At 50.6% G+C, this 23503-nt stretch overlaps 1 protein-coding gene across 5 annotated transcripts in view; it reads right to left on the minus strand.

Moving 5' to 3' along the window:
* Positions 1-23503, minus strand: part of ARRB1 (arrestin beta 1) — a 93515-nt gene that overhangs the window by 32822 nt on the left and 37190 nt on the right. Inside the window, exon 1 of one of the 5 annotated variants that reach the window (XM_032259087.1) lies at positions 7766-8470. The exons of the other annotated variants lie outside the window; for them this stretch is intronic. Within the exon in view, the coding sequence (XP_032114978.1) occupies positions 7766-7770 (5 nt within the window). The 5' untranslated portion in view covers positions 7771-8470. Of the gene's footprint in view, positions 1-7765; positions 8471-23503 lie in introns of those variants that run through there. 5 annotated transcript variants of the gene reach the window in all.

A 23503-nucleotide genomic window follows, 5' to 3' on the forward strand; every position in this document is an offset into this window, starting at 1 on the left:
TGAAAAATCATTTAGATAAGACATATGTTACTGAGAAAACTTATACCCGAAAGGCCATCCGTAAATGTGGATTCAGTACCAGTGAGCTGTGCAAGCACTCGTAACAATTCCTTTCTTTGTATTAGAAAATTAATATTAGAAAAAAATGCTACAAATGCAGGAAATGTCAGAAGACCTTCAGGTATCTACTCAGCCTTCAGTCAACATTAGAAAACTTATCCAGGAGAGGCTGGGTACGGTGGCTCACTCCTGTAACCCCAGAACTTTGGGAGGCCAAGGTGGATGAATCACAAGGTCAGGAGTTCAAGACCAGCTTGACTAACATGGTCAAATCCTGACTCCACTAAAAATAAAAAAATTAGCTGGGCATGGTGGCGCATGCCTGTAATCCCAGCTACTTGGGAGGCTGAGGCAGGAGAATCACTTGAACCCAGGAGGCGGGGGTTGCAGAGAGCAAAGATTGTGCCACTGTGTTCCAGCCTGGCGTTCCAGTCCGCTTTTTTCTTTCTTTCTTTCTTTTTTGAGATGGAGTCTTGTTCTGTCGCCAGGCTGAAATGAAAGTGGCGTGATCTCGGATCACTGCAACCTCCACCTCCCAAGTTCAAGTGATTCTTCTGCCTCAGCCTCCCGAGTAGCTGGGACTACAGGCACACACCACTGCACCTGGCTAATTTTTGTATTTTTTAGTAGAGATGGGTTTCACCATGTTGGCCAGGATGGTCTGTGTCTCTTGACCTCGTGATCTGCCCGCCTCAACCTCTCAAAGTGCTGAGATTACAGGCATGAGCCACCACACCCAGCCAAGACCACACTCTTAATCACTCACAATACTGCTTGAGAGGTGGGATTATGTGGTTCTGTCTGGGGAGTCAAGAAAGCCTTCAGGGCCGGGCGCGGTGGCTCACACCTGTACTCCCAGCACTTTGGGAGGAGGAGGAGGGCAGATCACAAGGTCAAGAGATCAGGACCATTCTGGCCAACATGGTGAAATCCCTTCTCTACTAAAAATACAAAAATTTGCTGGGTGTGGTGGTGGGTGCCTGTAGTCCCAGCTACTCAGGAGGCTGAAGCAGGAGAATCGTTTGAACCTGGAGGCAGAGGTTGCAGTGAACCGAGATTGTGCTACTGCACTCCAGCCTGGCAACAGAGCGAGACTCTGTCTCAAAAAAAAAAACAAAAGTCTTCAAGGGAAAAGGTAGCAGTGAGGAAGATCTTGAAGGACACACAAAGGCCAGGCGTGGTGGCTCACGCCTGTAATCTCAGCATCTTGGAAGTCCAAGGTGGGTGGAAGGTCAAGAGATTGAGACCATCCTGGCAAACATGGCGAAACCCTGTCTCTACTAAAAATACAAAAATTAGCCAGGAGTGGTGGCACGCGCCTGTAGTCCCAGCTACTCCGGATACTGAGGCGGAAGGATCACTTGAACCCGGGAGGCGGAGGTTGCAGTGAGCCGAGACTGTGCCACTGCATTCCAGCCTGGCGACAGAGCAAGACTCCGTCTCAGGAAAAAAAAAAAGAAAGAAAAGAAGGACACACGAGGTGCAGAAGGGGTGACTGCACTCCAGGGCGGAGGCCTGGACAGGGCAACTGAGTCCGCTGGGTGTTCAGGAGACAGCGAGCCCCTGGCGTGGCTGGAGTCTGCCCCAAGTGCTTGGGAGGGGCCCTAAGGGAAGAGGCTGGGCTGGGGAATGGTCCATTCGCTCCACAGAGAATCGCGGAGCACCTCTATGTGCATGCCCCGGGCTAGGAAGGTAGGGCTGTGAGGGACCTTGAGTGCTGGGCTAAGGAACTTGGAACCCTATCCAGAAGGCAATGGGGAGCCATGGGCATTTGAAGGGAGAGAGAATGACTGGCCAGGGCCATAATTTGGACCCAGAGATGCCCTCAATCCCATAATGCTCCCCTCTCCCTGCCCAATAGCAGCCATGGCTCGGCTAGGTGGGGTGGGGAGATGCAAGGGGGCATTGGCTCAGACGCAGCCGCCCTACCTTCTGACCTACTTTCCTGGGTGTGAGAACAGCTAGCAGGGAGCAGGGAGACGCGCGGAGCAAGTGACAGCGGCTGCAGAGAGGTTCCTAGGCTCTTACCACATTCTCCCTGGTAGCAGAGTTATTTGTGTACTGGCTTGTCTGCTCTGCCAGAATTTCCCAGCCCTCCCTGTGTCAGAGCGTGGCCCGCCTGTTTACCTGCCATCAGTGCACCTGCTTCTCAGGACAGCCCAGGAGGGGGAAAGAGGCAGGAAGGCAAGAAATGTCACCCCATTTCAGAGATTTCCGGAGCCTCAGGGAGCACAGTCCCACCTGCTTCATTTCCCAGATGGAGAAATCAAAGCCCGAGGGAGAAAAGAATCTCACACCAGGCCAGGAAGCTCAGGTTCAGGGAGACTCACCGGTGTCCGGTGTGCCCAGAGTCAGACTGCAATGGGGACCGCCAGCTTCTGAGCTTCCCATCTCCCATCACATCGCTGCTGAAACTCTTCCATGGCTCCCCTGGGCCTTCACATGGCTCCCAGGGCACAGAGCAGTGCCTGGCAGTCCAGAAGGGTCAGGGTGGTGGCTGGGAGGTGAGGGGTTCTGGCCAAGTCAGTCTCCTGGGCTGCAGACTTCCCATAGACTTCTAGGCAGGCAGCAATTCCCCAAGCCTCCTGCCACATTCATGGATTCACTTTTTTGGACATGAGGCATATTTGTGAAAATTCTCAGGTGGTACAGAGTGAACAAAGAGGGGCCATGGACAGAGGGGAGAGTTTTTCAAAAGAGCTTGGCTTATTTTCTGTTAACCCATGAAACTGGAGATCTGAAAATCAAAGGCTTATAAACATTTCCCCAGGCGGGGTGGCAGCTGGATACCAAAGAGCCCACAGATGGCGCCTGAGCACTCCCCAGCCTTCCTGGGGCTAAGGTTCAGGAAGGGAAGGTTGCTGGCAGCCAAAAGAGCCCAGAGGCTGAAGCAGACGGTCCCTGCCTGAGTCCAGTGTGACCTCAGGCCTGTTTCCTATCCTCTCTGAGGCTCAGCTTCCTTTGCCTGGAGAATGGGGAAAAATATCCACCCAGAGGCTAGGGATATGTGTAAAAACTTGGTCCCCAGTAGGGACTCAACACAGGGAAGCTGACCTTGTTGATGATATGATACCATGAAATTATCATGGTCATTATCCTGGCCCATGTCCCATCCCCACCCGCATGCTCAAGGAGAGTTCTTCCCCAAATGTCCCTCAGGTGAGAATGCCTTGGGGGTGGGAGGAGATGGTCATGTTACCCCTGCTGGGACAGGGAAATGTTTAGGCTGTCTGTCTCCCTCCAGTCTTGGGTAGAAAACACAGTTGATGATGTTATTTTCCCAGTTTATTGCTATTATTATTTGGAGATGGAGTCTCACTCTGTTGCCCAGGCTGAAGTGCAGAGGTGTGATCTACACCTCCCAGGTTCAAGTGATTCTCCTGCCTCAGCCTCCCGAGTAGCTGCTGCCGTCACCACACCCAGCTAATTCTTCTATTTTTAGTAGAGACAGGGCTTCACCATGTTGGCCAGGCTGGTCTCAAACTCCTGACCTCAAGTGATCTGCCCACCTCAGCCTCCCAAAGTGCTGGGATTACAGGTATGAGCCACTGCGCCTGGCTTTTTTCCAGTTTAGACATCCATATTCCAGAAATTTCCAGGGCGTGCCCTGCTCTTCCCTCTTCCTGTACTACCCTTCACATCAGTTCTACCAACTGCAGTCCGTTCGCATCCTTTACACAGTCCCAGCATCACCTCACCCAAGAAGCCCTCCCTGACTGCCTTGGCTTAAAGTGCTCTTGCCCTGGCTCCTCTGCCCTTGCTCCCTCCTTTGCTTCCTTCCATTCATCTTTCTTATTTCCCTCCTTTCTTTTCTTCTATTTTTCAAATCTCTGGGCTTGGAGCTGTTTTTATCTATCCCTATCCCACCTGGCAGGAGGTACAGGCCCCAGTGTCCTATCCCCAGAGCACCTACAGGGCGGCGGAAGGCAGACCCTCCAGACCAAGCAAGCCCTCCCTCAGAAGCACAGTGGGAGGGCGGGAGGAGGGGCATGTGTGATGTGCCCAGCTCTGTTCCAGGCACACACCAGGCACCCAGCACACATGTGCATCTTTCCCTCCCTCTCCTCCTGTCCCCTGAGCCTCCGAATGTGGCCTGCACACAGCTGCTCCTGAGTGGACGCCATGGAACTGAAATGATGGCAAATCCCCAGAGAGCAGAAACTGTGACTTCAGTCACTTATATTCCTGGGTACATAGATTTCGAATGACAAAAAATAAATTAATTAAATAAATAAATAAATAAAATAAATATTTTGAATGAACAAACAAGAGCCAAGCCCTGAGCTCGAGGCTGGCAAAAAACAGGACCTGGGCCAAGAGGCAGCAGCCTCGCCACCTGGATGAGCATCACGGATGTGCAGCTCCGGCGGGAACCCATTAGCTATAGGGAGCTCCAGACACAACACGGGCCATTATTTCCCCAGCAGAAAGATTTTATTTAAAGGGGATTTTTGGGCCGGGCGCGGTGGCTCAAGCCTGTAATCCCAGCACTTTGGGAGGCCGAGGCGGGTGGATCACGAGGTCAAGAGATCGAGACCATCCTGGTCAACATGGTGAAACCCCGTCTCTACTAAAAATACAAAAAATCAGCTGGGCATGGTGGCACATGCCTGTAATCCCAGCTACTCAGGAGGCTGAGGCAGGAGAATTGCCTGAACCCAGGAGGCGGAGGTTGCGGTGAGCCGAGATCGCGCCATTGCACTCCAGCCTGGGCAACAAGAGCGAAACTCCGTTTCAAAAGAAAAAAAAAAGGGGGATTTTTGTTTGGTTTGTTTGTTTTGCCAATTTCAACATGCAAACTTTTAAGGATATACAATAACATTATGTTAAAATAAGATATTAATTCAAAAACATTAATTTCTTCCTATTCTCACATTTCATAAAATGTCACAGCACATCCACTAAGGTAGCACGTCTCTGACTCTGTGACCACTGCTCTGTGGACCAGTCAGGAAGCCAAGAGGGTTTTCCATGGTCAGGGACTCTGTATAGACTGAAAGCTAAGGCCTAAGGTGGCAGTTCTTTCCTAAGAAATAATTTTTGGGGAAAAAGCTGACTTATATTTATCTGGATGTGGTGTCTGTGGTGTGCTGAGCTGGCTTGTACGGGCTTATAAGAGCCAAGGGTCACATTTTTAAGGATTTTGTGAGCTAGTTGTTAAACACAGCCAGTACCATTGGTTCTCAGCCTGGGGTGAATTCGCACTCCAGGGGATACCTGGCAAGGTCTGGAATGTTGTAGACTGTCACAATTTGGGGAAGAGATGCTACTAGCATCTACTAGGTAGATGCACAGGTCAGTCCTCTGACCCCCCCCAAAGAATCCCTAGCCGAAAATGTTATGGTGCTGATGCTCAGAAATCCTTCCTGGAGCAGTGGCTCATGCCTGTAATCCCAGCACTTTGGGAGGCTGAGGCGAGAGGATCACATGAGCCCAGGAGTTCGAGACCAGCCTGGGGCAACATAGTGAGACCTGTCGTTAAAAAGAAGGGAAAAAAAGGCCGGACATGGTGGCTCATGCCTGTAATCCAAGCACTTTGGAGGCCAAGGCGGGCGGATCACCTGAGGTTGGGAGTTCAAGACCAGCCTGACCAACATGGTGAAACCCTGTCTAAAAAAAAAAAAAAAAGAGGGAGAAAAAGTTTAAAACAAAGAAAAAGAGAAATCTTAATGTGAACTTACAATTAAATAAAGCCTTTTATTTTATTTTATTTTATTTTATTTTTTTTTTGAGAGAGTCTCATTCTGTTGCCAGGCGCTAGGCAGGAGTGCAGTGGCACAATCTCGGCTCACTGCAACCTCCGACTCCCGGTTTCAAGCAATTCTCCTGCCTCAGCCTCCCGAGTAGCTGGGACTACAGGCGCACGCCACGGCGCCCAGCTAATTTTTGTATTTTTAGTAGAGACGGGGTTTCACCATTTTGGCCAGGATGGTCTCGATCTCTTGACCTCGTGATCCGCCCGCCTCGGCCTACCAAAGTGCTGGGATTACAGGCTTGAGCCACCGCGCCCGGCCTAATTTTATTTTTTCTTAAAGACAGGGTTTCACCATGTTGGTCAAGCTGGTCTTGAACTCCCGACCTCAGGTGATCCACCTGCCTTGGCCTTCAAAGTGCTTGGATTACAGACGTGAGCCACCATGCCTGGCCAATAAATTCTATTAAAAACAAAAGGAATGCATTTTCTTTTCTTTTCTTTTTTCTTTTTTTTTTTTGAGACAGAGTCTTGCTCTGTTGCCCAGCCTAGAATGTGGAATGCAAGGATGTGATCTTGGCTCACTGCAACCTTCACCTCCTGGGTTCAAGCAATTCTCGTACCTCAGCCTCCCAAGTAGCTGGAATTACAGGTGTGCACCACCACACCCAGCTAATTTTTTGCATTTTTTTTTTTTTTTTAGTAGAGAGGGAGTTTCACCATGTTGGCCAGGCTGGTCTTGAACTCCTGACCTCAAGTGATCCTCCCACTTCGGCCTCCCAAAATGCTGGAATTACAGGCATGAGAAACCACACTTGGTCCAGGAATGCATTTTCAAAACTGATTACTTACTAATTATTTTACTAATGTCACTATCATGCCCTCAAGAATATTTATGCCTACTACACCTGTATGATGGACATGCTATACAATGGTGGCTACTGTTATCTCTTCCCAACTCCATGTTCAATGACCTCATGCTGGTAGAGTGAAATCTGAAGTCAGAGAATTTATACCACAGAAGTTGGCAGATGCTAAAATCCCCATCCTCCTTTTTTTCTGGAGGACCAGTTGTTACCAGCACACTATTGAGTGTAACCCTAAGTAGAGAAGAGAAATTCACAAGCTTGATGAATCCTTCCCAGTTTCTAGCCCAGGCAGACAACTCAGCACCAGCCTGCTGTTTGGAACAAGGATCCTAATGTGGTGGTGTGCACGCACTCTACGCACTATGCACAGAAAGACACAAACACTAAATACATACACACACGCATCACACTCCCCACACACATCTTGTCTACAGCCCCCACGCATACAACATTTACACAGCATATAACCAACTACATGTGCAACCCACAGTAGCCCTTCAGTCAGTAGGGGAATAATCTGAATAATGAGAAAAATAAGCCAAAGAATGACAACCTTATTGACCGAATTCCTGGATGTCTGAGCACCTTCCCCTTTACTCCCTCCTCATGGTCTGTGGTCTACCCTTCCCCACACACCCCGACATCACACTGCAAAGGCAAAGGTCTCAACACCCCACAAGAGTCACCATACCCATTGACGCCATTTCAGTCCTGCTGGAGGCCCTGGACACATGGCTCCCATCCGTGCTCTGTGCCCAGCTCTCAGGAGACTCCAGAGCTGAGTTTGACCTTGGCCCCTTCCCAGAGCCCATGACAAGGAGTTCCCTGGGCAACTCCACCCACCTGACCACTTCAGCTGCCACCAGATGCTAGTAAGTACAAACCTCCGTCTCCAGCTAGACCCTCTCTGACCCACACCCATCAGCCTTTAGACATCTCTACTCAATGTTTCCCAATGCCTCAGACAAGTCCCAAAGAGCCTTCCTCCCCGCACTGTTCCTCCGTGTTCTCCATCCCCACCTATGCCAGAGGCTGATGCACAGGATGCACTCAATGCACATCTCTTGGAGAGAGGAAGAAATCATGTAAATCCCAGAAAGAGAGGAAAAGCAAACTTCCTGGTGAGGCCGATATGAAGTCTTACCCCATTTTACAGATGAGAGCCCAAAGATTCAGTGGAGTGAAGAGGCCAGCCTAGCAGCAGCACCCAGGCTATGGACTGTGAGGTTGGGGCCTGAGCTGGAGGCCGCAGGCAGCAGCAAGCCAGGGCCAGCCCGGCAGGCTCAGCTGTCCCCAGCCCCGAGTGAGGGGTTAGTTACAAAGAAAAGGAAAAGGCGTTCCTGATACGCGTCCTGTTTCCTCTCCTCCTCCGGGCTTCTCAGGCCATGGAGGGCGGATGTCCCTGGGCTGGCAGCACTCTGCCTGTACACAGATGGGCAGGGGGCGAGGGTCTCCCCAAGGATGGCGAGGGTCTCCTTAGACCCCTTTCCATTCCAGCAGTCCGGCCTGCATGGAGACAGGGGCTCACCAGAGTGATCTCTCAAGTTTCCCTTCCAGCCTGGGAAAGCTCCTGCCCCTTGTCCCCAGTGGGTACTTGTCACAGCCAGGCACCTCTTGTCCATCAGAGGATCTCATACAGACATCTTCACCAGGAAGCCTTCTATGTCACCCTTACTTGCTGCAGGGGGCCTTCTTACAGTCTCCCATCTTCCCTTCCTCCCCGCCCCAGAGCAGCTAAGTTCATAACTGCCCCGCTCACTCCCTAGCTATTACCTGTGGACCTGGGCTCCCCATGAATCAGGTAGGGGAAGGGGTGCCCAAAGGTGAAGGCCATAAGTGGGGTTTCCTTTTTTTTTTTTTTGAGATGGAGTCTCACTCTGTTATCCAGGCTGGCGTGCACTGGTATGACCTCAGCTCACTGCAACTTCAGCCTCCCAGGTTTAAGCAATTCTCCTGCCTCAGCCTCCTGAGTAGCTGGGATTACAGGCACACGCCACCATGCCTGGCTAACTTTTGTATTTTTAGTAGATGGGGTTTCACCATGTTGGCCAGGCTGGTCTCGAACTCCTGACTTCAGGTGATCGCTCACCTTGGCCTCCCAAAGTGCTGGGATTACAGGTGTGAGCCACCGTGGCTGGCCCAAAAATGGGGTTTCTTTTTTTTTTAAAGATGGGGTTTCACCATGATGGTCAGGCTGGTCTTGAACTCCTGACCTCAGGTGATCCACCCACCTTGGCCTCCCAAAATGCTAGGATTACAGGTGTGAGCCACCGTGCCCGGCCTAAATGGGGTTTCTTGAGTGAGAGGACAAGATGAGCTGCCATCAGACAGGGGTCCTTCTTGAGGACAGAGGTCAGGGCTCCTCTCTCAAATAGGGAATCTTTCTGATAGAAGTGACCACGTCTCCCCCATCAGATTGAAGTCTCCTGCAGGACGGAGGCCATGCCTCCTTCCTCAGACACACAGCTCCTAGAGGACAAGAGGACTGTGTCCCCTCTGTTACATAGGGGGTCCCAGGAAATGGGAGCCACGTTGCCCCCATCAGACAGGAGTGTCCTGGAGGACAGGGTCATGCCTCCTCCATCACACCAGGAGCTCCCTGAGGGCACGATCCCCATCTGCTCCCTCTCCACGGAAGTTCCCAGGACAAAAATAAAAAAATAAAAAAACAAAAATAAATAAATAAATAGAAGTTCCCAGGACAGACTTGAGCTCAGTCAAACACATGGAGAAGGGCTTACCTCTGGGGCAGAACTGACAGGGAGTCTTGCTCACACCCTCCACTGACCAGTCCCACTCCAACTCCCCATTTATGCCCTCCATTGAACTAAAGCCACCATGCCATATTTATGACAGCTATGTGTCTGGGCAGAGGCCAGCAACCTCTAGAGAGATGGCAAGGGGGCAATGGGGTGATCCCTGACAAGAGGATCCCAGGACAGGCCCTGGCCCCAGCTCTGGCTAGATGTGACCCAGTGTGTGACTCAGATGGGTATCTACACCTGGCTCTGCCACTAGCTGGGCAAGCCTCTTCCCCCATGGCCACAGACAGCACCGTCCCCATCAGCAAACCTCATCAGCACCCACTCCTGGCTAAAGTGGAGCAAAGCATCAGGGACAAGGGATAGCAGGCCCTTCCTTAGTTGCACTGTGAGGACAGCACTGGCCCTCCCTGGGTGCTGGCCCTGAGCCTGGTCCAAGCAACCTCCACAGTTGTCTTTCCTACTCACAGCCGCTCCAGGGAACTGCTATTAGTTAGCATCGATCCACAAAGTACTTTGCTGACACTTTATGAGCTCAGTCTCACCAGAGGCCCCAGGGGCCACGAGCAAGAGGCAGGAACCAAGGCCCAGGAGCTCAGGCCACTGAGTAGAGCCAGGGAGTCGCTGAGCCAGCATTTGAAACCACACCCCACGACCAAGACCCAAGCGAGCCCAGAGCCAGCACTAGGTAAATGTTTGCTGAATGCCTGTCAACCGAAAAGCAGTCTGACTGGATTTTGGTAACAATCTGGGTGTATTTTCTTATTAAGAAATTTGACCCCGCCAGGCACGGTGGCTCACGCCTATAATCCTAGCACTTTGGGAGGCCGAGGTGGGTGGATCACGAGGTCAGGAGATCGAGACCAACCTGGGCAACAGGGTGAAACCCCGTCTCTACTAAAAATACACAAAAATTAGCTGGGTGTGGTGGCACATGCCTATAGTCCCAGCTACTCAGGAGGCTGAGGCGGGAGAATTGCTTGAACCCAGGAGGCGGAGATTGCAGTGAGCCGAGATTGCACCACTGCACTCCAGCCTGGCCAACAGTGTGAGACTCCGTCTCAAAAAAAAAATTAAAATTTAAAAATTTAAAAATTAAATAAATAAATAAATAAAAAGAAATTTGACCAGGCATAGTCTGTAATCCCAGCACTTTGGGAGGCCGAGGTGGGTGGATCACTTGAGTTCAGGAGTTCAAGACCAGGCCAACATGGTGAAACCCCGTCTCTACTAAAAATGCAAAAATTAGCTGGGCGTGGTGGCGCACACGTATAATCCTAGCTACTAGGGAGGCTGAGGCAGGGGAACTGCTTCAACCTGAGAGGCCGAGGTTGCAGTGAGCCAAGATCATGCCACTGCACTCCAGCCTTAGTGACAGAGTAAGATGCCATCATCTCAAAAAAAGAAAAGAAAAAGAAAGAAATAAAGAGAGCAAGAGAGAGAGAGAAAGGAAAGAAGGAAAGGAAAGAAAGAAGAAAAAGAAAGAAAGAAAGAAAGAAAGAAAGAAAGAAAAAGAAAGAAAGAAAGAAAGAAAGAAAGAAAGAAAGAAAGAAGGAGAAAGAAAGAAAGAAAGAAAGAAAGGAAAGAAAGAGAGAGAAAGAAGGAAGGAAGGAAAGAGTGCTACAATAAAAAAAAAATTTTTTTTGAGGAAGGGTCTCACTACATTGCCCTGGCTGGTCTTGAACTCCCGGGTGCAAGTGGGTCTGCCATCTCAGCATCCTGAGTAGCAACAACTACAGGTGCATGCCATCATGCCCAGTGATTATTTTAAGACATATCATTTATTAATTTGTCATGTGCTGAGTATTTTATGTATTTATGTTTAATCTCAAGGATAACTCAAGGAGAAAAAGCCAGTATCCTCATGTACCAAATTGGAAACTGGAGGCCAGGGAGGGGAAGAGAGGAGTTACCCAGCTCTGGGGAGGCAATACCAGCCTGGTGGACCCAAAGGCCCTGCTCCTTTTCCTGCCCACATAGCTCCCCGTGCTCTCAGAAGGTGGCCTGGGGAGGCCAGAGGCCCACAGACAGGCGCAGCCAGCATCTGAGTGCTCAGGCAGCCTGCCTGGTGGGCCTGACCCCACATTGCAGAGACCCCCTGGAGGAGAGGCCTCAAGTGCTGCCTGCTAAGGGAGCTTTGCCGGGCCTCTCTGAGGGCCTGCCTTGGTGGGCATTATTCATTTGAGTGTTTGTCCCCCAGGATGGGAGCTCCTCCAGGTCAAAGCCTGTGCTTAGCACAGAGAAGGTACATCATAAAGGAGCTAAGGGCACAGGCTTAGGGTCAGGCCGGCCTGTAGCCTCATCGCCTGCACTGCAGCCATCTAGAGTGAAATGAGGCCTGGCACAGAGTTGGAGCTCTGTGAGTAGTGCAAATACTAACCCCCACCACAACAAGTAGACCCGCTGATGGCCTTGGACAGGTCCTTGTCCATCTTGGCTTCAGCTGGCTCACAGACCCGCTCTCAGTGGGGGTCACTTGACCTCAAGGGAGCCTGAGGAGCTGAGAGAAGATAATGGGGATGAGAAGTCCTGGGGAGCCCGGAGTACTGAGCAGAGACAAAGGCCTGTTATTAGAATAAGGCTGAATTATCGAGCACTTTAAATAAATGCATTTCCATTACTTCTAAGAACACACAGGCTTGCAGATAAGGTGGGCACAGCAAAGCCAACAAAGAGTAGCTGTGCCTCAGTGAGTCAGGGAGCAGGGGAGGAGCATTCTAGAGCATCTCCAGACCTTTCCCCAGACATACACTGGGACTCTGTAATATGCAACCCCCAAACCTTCCACCTGCTCCTCAAATCAGTTCCCTTTTATGGCTTCAGGAGGGGTGGTAAGAAGCCCACAGGAGGAACAGTGCTCATCCTCTTCTTAGCCACCAACCTATCTGGACTGACCTCCCCACAATCAGCTCTGCCTGCTGCAACCTAGAAGCTCGGGCCATATGATCCCAAACCTCACGGAGAACTGCGCCAATGGAAATGGATGAGGGGAAGAGCAATTGAGAATGGGGTCTTAGCCGGGCGCGGTGGCTCACGCCTGTAATCCCAGCACTTTGGGAGGCCGAGGCGGGTGGATCACGAGGTCAAGAGATCGAGACCATCCTGGTCAACATAGTGAAACCCCGTCTCTACTAAAAAATATAAAAAATTAGCTGGGCATGGTGGCTCGTGCCTGTAATCCCAGCTACTCAGGAGGCTGAGGCAGGAGAATTGCCTGAACCCAGGAGGCGGAGGTTGCGGTGAGCCGAGATCGCGCCATTGCACTCCAGCCTGGGTAACAAGAGCGAAACTCCGTCAAAAAAAAAAAAAAAAAAGAAAAAAAAAAAGAGAATGGGGTCTTGATCTCTCCTCTGGTATTTAATGGCTGTGTTTGAACGTGGCATCTTACCTTCCCTGTCCTCACCTGGATAATAGGGCAACACAGCCTGCTCCAGCGTGTTGAGGAGGATGGAAAGCCGACATCTGTATGTGCCTGGCAAGTAACCTGGGCTCAGCATAGGTAGTTGAGTGCACAGAGAGGTACTGGGAATGCCAAGAGGAACAAGGCCATTCCTGGCCCTGCCTTTGTGGGGCTTAAAGTCTAGCGAGGGGGAAAAGTGTACAGAATCCCATATAAGAACACCTGCAGCCAGATGCAGTGGCTCACACCTGTAATCCCAGCACTTTGGGAAGCCAAGGTGGGCAGATCACCTGAGGTCAAGAGTTCGAGACTAGCCTGGCCAACACTGAAACCCTGTCTCTACTGAAAATATAAAAATTAGCTGGGTGTGGTGGTACATGTCTGTAATCCTAGCTACTCCAGAGGCTGAGGCAGAAAAATCGCTTGAACTCAGGAGGTGGAGGCTGCAGTGAGCTGAGATCGCACCATTGCACTCTAGCCTGGGCAACAGAGGGAGACTCTGTCTCAAAAAAAAAAAAAAAAAAAAAAAAAAAGACGCCTGCAGGAGGCCAGGTGTGGTGGTTCACACCTGTAATCCCAGTACTTTGGGAGGCTGAGGTGGGCGGATCATGAGGTCAGGAGATCGAGACCATCCTGGTCATGGTGAAACCCCATCTCTACTAAAATACAAAAGAATTAGCCAGGCATGGTGGTGCGCACCTGTAGTCCCAGCTACTCAGGAGGCTGAGGCAGGGGAATTGCTTGAACCTGGAAGACGAAGGTTGTAGTGAGCCGAGATCATGCCACTGCACTCCAGCCTGGCAACAGAGCAAGACTCCATTTCAAAAAAAAAGAAAGAAAGAAGGAAAGAAAAGAACATCTGCAGTAAGTGGAGGAGCCTTTGGTCACCATGCCACATTGTTTCCAACATTTATTTGATACTCTCTATGTATCGAGCCGGCACCAGGCAGTGGGACATGGGCTTCCAGGGGGGTTCGGAGGGTGGTGGATGAGCTTTTGGAATGTGCTTCTGTTAAGATCTAGACAGCCTTCCCTTCAGCACCGTCCCTTGGCTTAGATTTCACCCTCATCAGAAAACTTCATGAGCAACACGGCCCCTAGTGCTGTCTGATTATTAGCAGTGGGCACAGGCATTCACGTCACAGAGAGCAAAGGACCTGAATGATTTGGTCACCTGCTTTTAGCTCAGGTTCGTGTGAATCTGATTGAGTCAGTCATGGGATCTGCTCAGTTCCAAGGGCTAGACTGCCATGTGGCAACTTTGCACAGGCCAGACCCTAGGAGGACAGCTCCCCCACAGCCTTTGCCTCATTGCCTCTGTCCCACCACAACCACAGTGACCTTAAGGAGTAGATGGCTCTGTTACAAATGTACTTCCCACACAGGGTGGGGGGCAGATGTGCAAACCAATACCCAGCCCACCAAAGGCACCCCAAGAGAGGGTTATAAAGAGGCCACAGGGCTGGGCATGGTGGCTCATGCCTATAATCCCAGCACTTTGGGAGGCCAAGGCAGGCAGATCACCTGAGGTCAGAAGTTGGAGACCAGCCTGACCAACATGGTGAGACCCTGTCCTACTGAAAATACAAAATTAGCCAGGCGTGGTGGTACATGCCTGTAATCCCAGCTACTGGGGAGGCTGACACAGGAGAATCGCTTGAACTTGGGAGGCAGAGGTTGCAGTGAGCCAAGATGGTGCCATTGCACTCTAGCCTGAACAATAAGAGTGAAACTCCATCTCAAGAAAAAATAAAAATTAAAAAAATAAAGAGGCCACAGTAATTCCAAGGAGGGAGCAGCTCTATTCTTTCTGGGACAGGCAGTGGGCTGCTGAGAAAGTTACAGAGAGCAGGTGACATCAGAACTGGACTTGAAGTGCAATGAAGAGTTTGTCAGATTGTCAAATTGCAGAAGAGAGAATGTTAAAGGAACAAGCTACACATGGAATTCACATCCTCATATAGCATATTTCAAAATCAGTTCAAAATCACGATCTCACTTCACCCTCTCAGATCCCATAATGGTGTTATTAACTGCCTCTCCCACGGCCCCCCACCCGCCACACACAGGCAAACAAAAAAAGTGAGGTTCAGTGAAGGCAGATGATGAGCCCCAGGGCAATCAGTGACTGATTTCTGAGTAGAGGGAAGTGGGGTGGACTGTGGCTGAAAAGGTCCTCTTCTCACTGAAGTAGGGATTCCTAGATTCCTGTCCGGTGGCAGTGCCCCACTTTGGCCTCTGCTGGCCTGTGACACCCTCTTCCCATTCCCAACACACACTCCTCCAGCCACCAGGGGCTGTCAGAAGGGGCTGGCTAAGAGTGGGTGGCCAACAGAGGAACCGAGCAGCTGGCCCTGGGCTGAGGGGCTGAGAAAAAGTTGACCATTCTCGGAAGTCCAGGTCAGAAGCCCTGCTCAGCCTCTTCCCCTCCTCTGAGTGCTGATCACCTCAACCTCTCCCGCTGCAAGCCTCCTTCCCTGGCCTCTCCTTTCCCATCTCTTGCAGTGGCTGCTGCCAGCCTCTCCCTTCTCCTCCCCCTACCCTCGCCCTCCCCAGGGAGCTGTGAGCTCAGCCTTTCCCAGCAGCCGTCCCTGGGAATGATGGGAAATGCACCTCCAGGAACTGAGAACAGGCCTGTCCCCAGGAGGGAGTGGGAGAAGAGGCGTCGGGACAGAGCTCAAGTCTGCCACTTCCTAGGAACCCTTGGCCGCCGAAGGCAGTCTGCCTGTGTGTACCGCACACTGGAAGGACGTGGACTCAGACTATGTGGGCTGCCAGGGGCCTTATCTTACAGATGGGGAGACACAGGCCCATGGAGAGGAGAAAGGGGACTGCCTGCCTGTCCTGGGCATTGGGAGCCTTTCACTTGCCTTGTCTCGTGTCATCCTCACAAGTGCTCTGTAAGGTGTGTGGGGTAGGCTGAGGTGCCCACATCCTAATCACCAGAGCTGTGGCTGTGTTAGGTCATGTGGTAGAAGGGATTCTGCAGATGTGATTTGGTTCAGGGTCTTGAGATGGAGAGATTATCCTGCATGACCTGCGTGGGCCTAATGTCATCACAAGGGTCCCGATGAGGGAGGCAGGAGGATCAGAGAGAGTAAAGGCGATGGGATGATGAAAGCGTTGAAAGACGAAAATCTACACTGCTGGCTTCAAAGCTGGAAGATGGAGCCAGGAGCCAAGGCATGCAGACAGCTTCTGGAAGCTAGCAGAGGCAAGGGAACGGATCCTCCCTAGAGTTTCCAGAGGACACAGCCCTAACAACCCATTTCAGGACTTTGGACCTCCAGAACTGTAAGAGAATATACGTGTGTTGTTTTAAGCCACTAAATATATGGTAATTTGTAATAGGAGTAATAAGAGACTAATACAACAGGAATTCTCATTCCCATTCTGTGGACCAGGAAACTGGGGCTCACAGGAGGCTCATGACTGCCTCAGGCCAGGCACAGTGGCTCATATCTGCAATCCCAGCACTTTGGGAGGCTGAGGCGGCCAGATCACTTGAGGTCAGGAGTTTGAGATCAGCCTGTCCAACATGGTGAAACCCTGTCTCTACTAAAAATGCAAAAATTAGCCGGGCATGGTGGTGCACACCTGTACTCCCAGGTATTCGAGAGGCTGAGGCAGGAGAATTGCTTAAACCCAAGAGGTGGAGGTTGCAGTGAGCTGAGATTATACCACTTCATTTCAGCCTACATGACAGAGCAAGACACCATCTCAAAAAATAATAACAATTATAATAATAACACCCTCAGGTCCTGCAGGAATCTATATGGGCTCCTAAGGCTGTCAGCCCTTCAGCCAGGGCTTCAGGCCAGGGAGAAAGTCTGAGGAGGAGGCAGGGGTCTGCCACTGTAGGCCGAGGTTTAGGACAAGGTAGAGAACTGGGTAAGCTTTATGCTTTATTATAGCTGGGCCCTTCCAGATCCCATGACTAAGTCTTGCCATGTCCTGATTGAGAAGCAGGGAGGTGTGTGACACACAGGAAGGGCCCTGGCTATGCAGCTGGGATTGGCTGGCTGAGTATTTGCTGGATTAACTGAGATAAGATGAAATCCCCTACTTATCTCACTTGGATCCTGATAAAACCCCGGTGAGGAAACTTCTTATCCTTCTGCATTACTGGTAAGGAAAATGAGTCCCCAGGGTTAGTGACTGGTCCACGTTCTCCCAGTTAGTAAGCGGTGGAGTCTGGGTATTCATAATGAGCAACAGAAAAAGCTTCCCAGCCAGGCCTGATGGCTATTGAGTGCTTCCTACGTGCCTAACACTACCTTAACAGCTGCAGGCATTTTCTGTATCATTCTAGATGCAAACCGGATCACGTGCCTCCTCTGCCTGAAAACTCTTAACCGCTCCCGAGAGCCCTTCGCCATCTGGCCCCTGTCCAGCCTTTAGCCTCCCTCCCACCATGCTCCTTGCCCCCACACACCCTCCAGCCACACTGACCTTGGTCAGTTCCCTGGAGCCACCAACTTCCATCTTACTTCTGGGTCTCCCACAGAACTCCAGCCCCACCAGCCTGGGGCCCCACTAACACAGGATGGAAAAACCACTGGTCCTGGCCACCTCTGCTCCCCATTGTGAGTAAGGAAGGGATGGGGCCAGGGGTCAGCCCTCAATGACAAGGAGCTTGGGAGGCTGCAGCTGAGGGGGCCCAAATCAACTGGTCATCTTCTTAGTAAAGGTAACAGCAGACTGGATGCAGCGGGGCGTGGTGGCATGGCTCCTGGGGGATGCCCCCATCCCTGGAAATGCAGACCCCAGGAGACTGGAGCTGAGGGGGCTTGTGGAACACAAGGTGGCCCCCTAAGCTCCAGTGTCATGACAGCATTGAGGCCCACAGAAGAGCAGGACTTGCTGCAGGCCCCACAGTATCACCCTGGGAGTCAGGTCAGAGCAATGGTTAAGGCTTTGGGGTCTGGCAGTCACTCACTAGCTGGGTAACTAAAACTCTGACTCTTGTCTTTAAGGCAGCACTTTTTTTTTTTTTGAGATGGGGGACTCACTTTGTTGTCCGGGCTGAAGTGGAGTGGCACCATCAAGGCTCACTGCAGCTTGACCTTCCCAGGGCTCAGGTGATGCTCCCACCTCAGCCTCCCTAGTAAGCTTGGGACAATAGGCGGGAACCACCACACCCAGCTTACTTTTGTAATTTTTGTATACGGGGTTTCACCATGTTGCCCAGGCTGGTCTCAAACTCCTGACCTCAGGTGATCCACCCACCTCAGACTCCCAAAGTGCTGGGATTACAGGTATGAGCCACTGCGCCCAGTCAATAGTACCTTTCTTTACTGACACATGTGGAGCACTGGTGCAGTGTCCGCTGAACAGCGAGGCCCATGGTAGATGACAGCTGCTCTTTCCATGGAAAGAGCAGAGCCTCCACTGGGGACGCCTGGTCCCAGTAAGTGCTGCTTCCACCACCACCACCCCAGACTGCTGGATGGGGGAGCTTACCCGCTGTAGTGAATTTTCACCATTTCATGTCACTTGGGCATCCATTCTGAATATGTCAGATTTTCTCGTACCAGAAGTCGGGCTCAGTCACCCTTGACACAGCTTCCAGTATACAGCCTCCTCCCCGTTCCTCAATATGGTCAATCTGCCTCCTCCTGGTGACCACACGTCTTGGGACAGCTAGACAGAAGCCACCCGACTTGCCCATTGACCCTCACGCCCACGTGGGCTGCATGGATGAGCCGAGGTGACCCCCCTCAGCCATGCCTTGTGCCTGCTTGCTCTAATCCCACCAGTTATATTTACCCACAGAAACCTGCTTGGGTAACATCCTGCACCCCAACAAAGCCTCCAGCCCGCAGGTCCTCCCATCTGTCTCTTGCTCCAACTCACTGGCTAAGTGCAGGGTCCCAGGCAGCTCCCCGCTGCCCTGCTCTCTGTGAGTAATACTCTCTGCTTCTGTTATTTCCTGCATTTCGCCATGCTGCCTCCTCTAAGTCTCATCTGACAACGCACTCTCCAGGAGAGTGGCTTTCTTGGTAGGAATAAACTGGATGCAGGTCAGAAAAGAGCCACAGGGCACCTTCCACTATAGGCCAGTTTCCTGTGAGAGAGACACCTGGTCATGGCAGGATACTTAGGCATCAGACCACCCGCCAGAATAGAGAAGCATCCCATGAAAGGCACACTGTGGACCCCTATGACCACCTGCCCTGGAACTCTGTCAGCAGGGCTAGAATGTATAGCCACTCTCAGAAAGACACCTCAAGACCAAATTAGAGGAAAATACACCCACTCCACCCCCACTCTATGATATAGCTGAGTGTGTTTAATGAAAACCCCAGGTGAGACCCCGACACGGTGGACAGCTGGAGAGGTGGCACTCAGCTGTCTCTGGAACCACTGCTTCTGGGCCTCAAAGTTGGTTACAGGCAGGGCACAGTGGCTCACACCTGTAATCTCAGCAATTCGGGAGGCTGAGGTGGGCGGATCACCTGAGATCAGGAGTTCAAGACCAGCTTGGCCGAATGGTGAAACCCCATCTCTTTATTTATTTATTTATTAATTTATTTATTTTAAAGATGGGGTTTCACCATGATGGCCAGGCTGGTCTTGAACTCCTGACCTCAGATGATCCACCCACCTCAGCCTCCCAAAGTGCTAGGATTACAGGTGTGAGCCACCGTGCCCGGCCATGTGAAACCCCATCTCTACAAAAATTAGCTGGGCATGATGGCAGGTGCCTGTAATCCCAGCTACTCGGGAGGCTGAGGCAGGAGAATCATTTGAACCCAGGAGGCAGAGGTTGCAGTGAGCCAAGATTGTGCCATTGTACTTCAGCCTGAGCAACAGAACAAGACTCTGTCTTTAAAAAAAAAAAAAAAAAAAAAAGCTGGTTATGGCTGGGCCAGGTGGCTCACACCTGTAATCCCAGAACTTTGGGAGGCCAAGTTGTGTGGATCACAAGGTCAAGAGATGGAGACCATCTTGGCTAACATGGTGAAACCTCGTCTCTGACTAAAAATACAAAAAAACTAGCTGGGCATGGTGGCACGTGCCTGTAGTATCAGCTGCTCAGGAGGCTGAGGCAGGAGAATTGTTTGAACTCGGGAGATGGAGGTTGCAGTAAGCCAAGATCGTGCCAGCCTGGTGACAGAGCAAGACTCCATCATCTCAAAGAAAAAAAAAAAAAAAGCTGGTTATACCCTTATCTCCTCTGGTGATCTATAGAAAAGGGGTGATCAGCCTCATTTTTCTTACAATTAAAGGAAGAGGCTAGCACTTCCCAGGGGAATGAGCCTGAGCCAGAGGAACTCCTAATCCAAAACTGAGCTCTCCACTTGCAAACCGACAGAGAGGAAAGAGGAATGGACAATTCACTGAGCACTTCCAGCGGATGGGTGCCACAGGAACCTGCCATGAAACATCTTACCTAAACACCACGACAGCACAGAGGGGACTAGGCAGTAGTCTAATCCCATTTTGCTGGGCACAATGGCTCGCACCTGTAATCCCAGCAACTCAGAAGACACAGGCAGGAGAATCACATGAGGACAGGAGGTCGAGACCAGCCTGGGGAAGACAGTGAAACCCTATCTCTTAAATTTTTATTTTAATTTAAAAAAATTATTTAATTAAAAAAAATAATAGGCCGGGCGCAGTGGCTCATGCCTGTAATCCCAGCCCTTTGGGAGGCCAATGCAGGCAGATAATGAGGTCAGGAGTTCAAGACCAGCCTGGCCAACATGGTGAAGCCCCGTCTCTACTAATAATACAAAAATTAGCTGGGCGTGGTGGCATGCACTTGTAGTCTCATCTACTCGGGAGACTGAGGCAGAAGAATCATTTGAATCTGGGAGGCAGAGGTTGCAGAGAGCCGAGATCCCCAGGCTAGGCAACAAGCAAGACTCTATCTCAAAGTAATAATAATAACAATAATTGGGATCCTCTCTAGGATGGAAAAAGAAAAAAAAAAAACCAGTAATAATCCCATTTTGCTTACAAGAAGATAAAGTTTCCAGAGGTAAAACAATTTAACTTGTGGAACCAGATAGAAAAGCCATTCTCCTCCACTGTGTCAGGTGGCCTCTGGGTGAGGGCTCTATTTCCATTCGAAATTGCTACAGTCTAGGGCCTTTTTGAAGGAAAGGAACCAGACCAGGAAGATGAGGCCAAGGCAGCCTCTGACCCATCCATAGCTTCTATGGTCCATCTCCTCCTCCCAGCCCCTCTCACCTCCGATCAGCCTACCCCAGAAGCTGGTTGTTAATACCTGTGAAAACAACACCTAGCAGTGCTGCTGCCTGCCCCACTCCCCTGATGGCATCCCCACCTCCACACCTGGTTCACAGCCACTCCTGCTCTGAGTTTTGCTCCTTTGGCAGTTCCAAAGCCTTTAGTGAGCTGCAACTAGGTCAGATCCCCCCAATACACTATCTTCTTCCTATGCCTGCACTTTTCCCTCGGACCGCATCTCACAGTGTGCATCTCTTGCTGTCTCCCTGCTGCAGACCATAAGCCCCATTAAGCCAAGGACATGTCTGAATTGCTGCCATGGTATCACCGGAGGTGTGCACCGCACTGGCACCCAACCTCAGACTCACTCCACACTCGCCTGTGCCAGGCCCTGTGCTAAGAACTGTGCCTGGGCATCACACTTAACCGTATCAGGGTCCCAGCAGAGTGAGAATGATCATCCTGCTGTACAGATGAGGACAGCGAGACTCCAAAAGGGGAGGTGACTTCCTGGAGGTTACCCCTTAGCCTGGGACACAGCAGCGACCAGCACCCAGGACTAGCTACATAATTTGTGGACCCAGTGCAAACTGAAAATGTGCTCAGATGTCAAGACAAAGTTAAGTCCTGACTCGAAGTCAAAGCCAGGTTCCACCCACCGAGATGCTTAGGTCCCCTAAGGCAGTGAGTCTCACACTTGAGCTGGGGTCACAATCACCCAAAGGGCTTGTTAAAAAACAGCTTGTGGAGAGAGATCCAAGACGGCTGATCACTAGCAGCTCGGGATTGTAGCTCCCACTGAAAGCGCAGAGAACGAGAGGACGCCACACTTTCAGAACAATTTTTGTTGCTTACACACCAGGAGATTCCCAGCGGAGGAGCCCCACGGTCGCCAGCGTGACTGTTGTGGCCGGTGAGGCGCTTTTGCCGCTGCCTCGGTGCGGCGGTTCTTGGTGCAGAGTCAGAAAAGCACCATCAATCTTAAAGCCGCTGTTTTGGCCGGCGCAGTGGGTTGCTCAGATTTTAGCGCCGGGAATCAACAAGTTGGACGTTCATTCAGAAACTCAACTATAAAGACGGTAATTATAAAGACCACAGATGGATAAGTCTATAACAAAGGGAAGAAACCAGCCTAAAAAGGCTGAGGATACCCAAAATCAAAACGCTTCTCCCTCTACAGGGGATCACAGTTCCTCATCAGCAACGGAACAAGTCCTGATGGAGAATGAGTGTGTTCCATTAGCAGAAGCAGGCTTTAAAATGTGGATGATAAGAAACTTCTGGGAATTAAAAGAACTTGTTCTAACCCAATGCAAAGAAACTAAGAACTTTGAAAAAAGGTTTGACGAAATGTTAACAATAACACACAATTTAGAGAGGAATATAAGTGAATTAATGGAACTGAAAAACACAACACGAGAACTTCGCGAAGTATGCACAAGTTTTAACAGCTGAATTGATCGAGCAGAAGAAAAGATATCAGAGGTCGAAGGCCAACTTAATGAAATAAAACAAAAAGACAAGATTAGAAAAAAAAGGATAAAAAAGAACGAGCAAAGTCTCCAAGAAATATGGGACCATGTGAAAAGACCTAATCTACGTTTGATAGGTGTACCTGAATGTGACCAAGAGAGTGAATGCAAGCTGGAAAATACGCTTCAGGATATTATTCAGGAAAACTTTCCCAACCTAGCAAGGCAGGACAATATTCAACTCCAGGTAATACAGAGAACACCACAAAGATATTCCTCAAGAAGACCAACCTCAAGGCACATAATCACCAGATTCACCAGGGTTGAAATGAAAGAGAAAATACTGAGGGCAGCCAGAGAGAAAGGTCAGGTTACCCATAAAGGGAAGCCTATCAGACTCACAGCAGATCTCTCAGCAGAAACCCTACAAGACAGAAGAGAGTGGGGGCAAATATTCAATATCCTTAAAAAAAAGAACTTTCTTTTTTTTTTTTGAGACGGAGTTTCGCTCTTGTTACCCAGGCTGGAGTGCAATGGCGCGATCTCGGCTCACCGCAACCTCCGCCTCCTGGGTTCAGGCAATTCTCCTGCCTCAGCCTCCTGAGTAGCTGGGATTACAGGCACGCACCACCATGCCCAGCTAATGTTTTGTATTTTTAGTAGAGATGGGGTTTCACCATGTTGACCAGGATGGTCTCGATCTCTTGACCTCGTGATCCACCCACCTCGGCCTCCCAAAGTGCTGGGATTACAGGCATGAGCCACCGCGCCCGGCCCAAGAAAAGAACTTTCAACCCAGAAGTTTACATCCAGCCAAACTAAGCTTCATAAGCGAAGGAAAAATAAAATCTTTTGTGAACAAGCAAGCACTCAGAGATTTCATCACCACCAGGCCTGCCTTACAAGAGCTTCTAAAAGAACCGCTACACATAGAAAGGAACAACCAGTATCGGCCTTTCTAAAAAATACCAAAAAATAAAGAACATCAACATAATGAAGAACTTGCATCAACTAATGGGCAAAACAGCCAGCTAACATTAAATGGCAGT

Source organism: Sapajus apella, unplaced genomic scaffold (genome assembly GCF_009761245.1).
Source record: "Sapajus apella isolate SASKATOON/1434 unplaced genomic scaffold, GSC_monkey_1.0 scaffold106, whole genome shotgun sequence".
Taxonomy (NCBI): domain Eukaryota; kingdom Metazoa; phylum Chordata; class Mammalia; order Primates; family Cebidae; genus Sapajus; species Sapajus apella.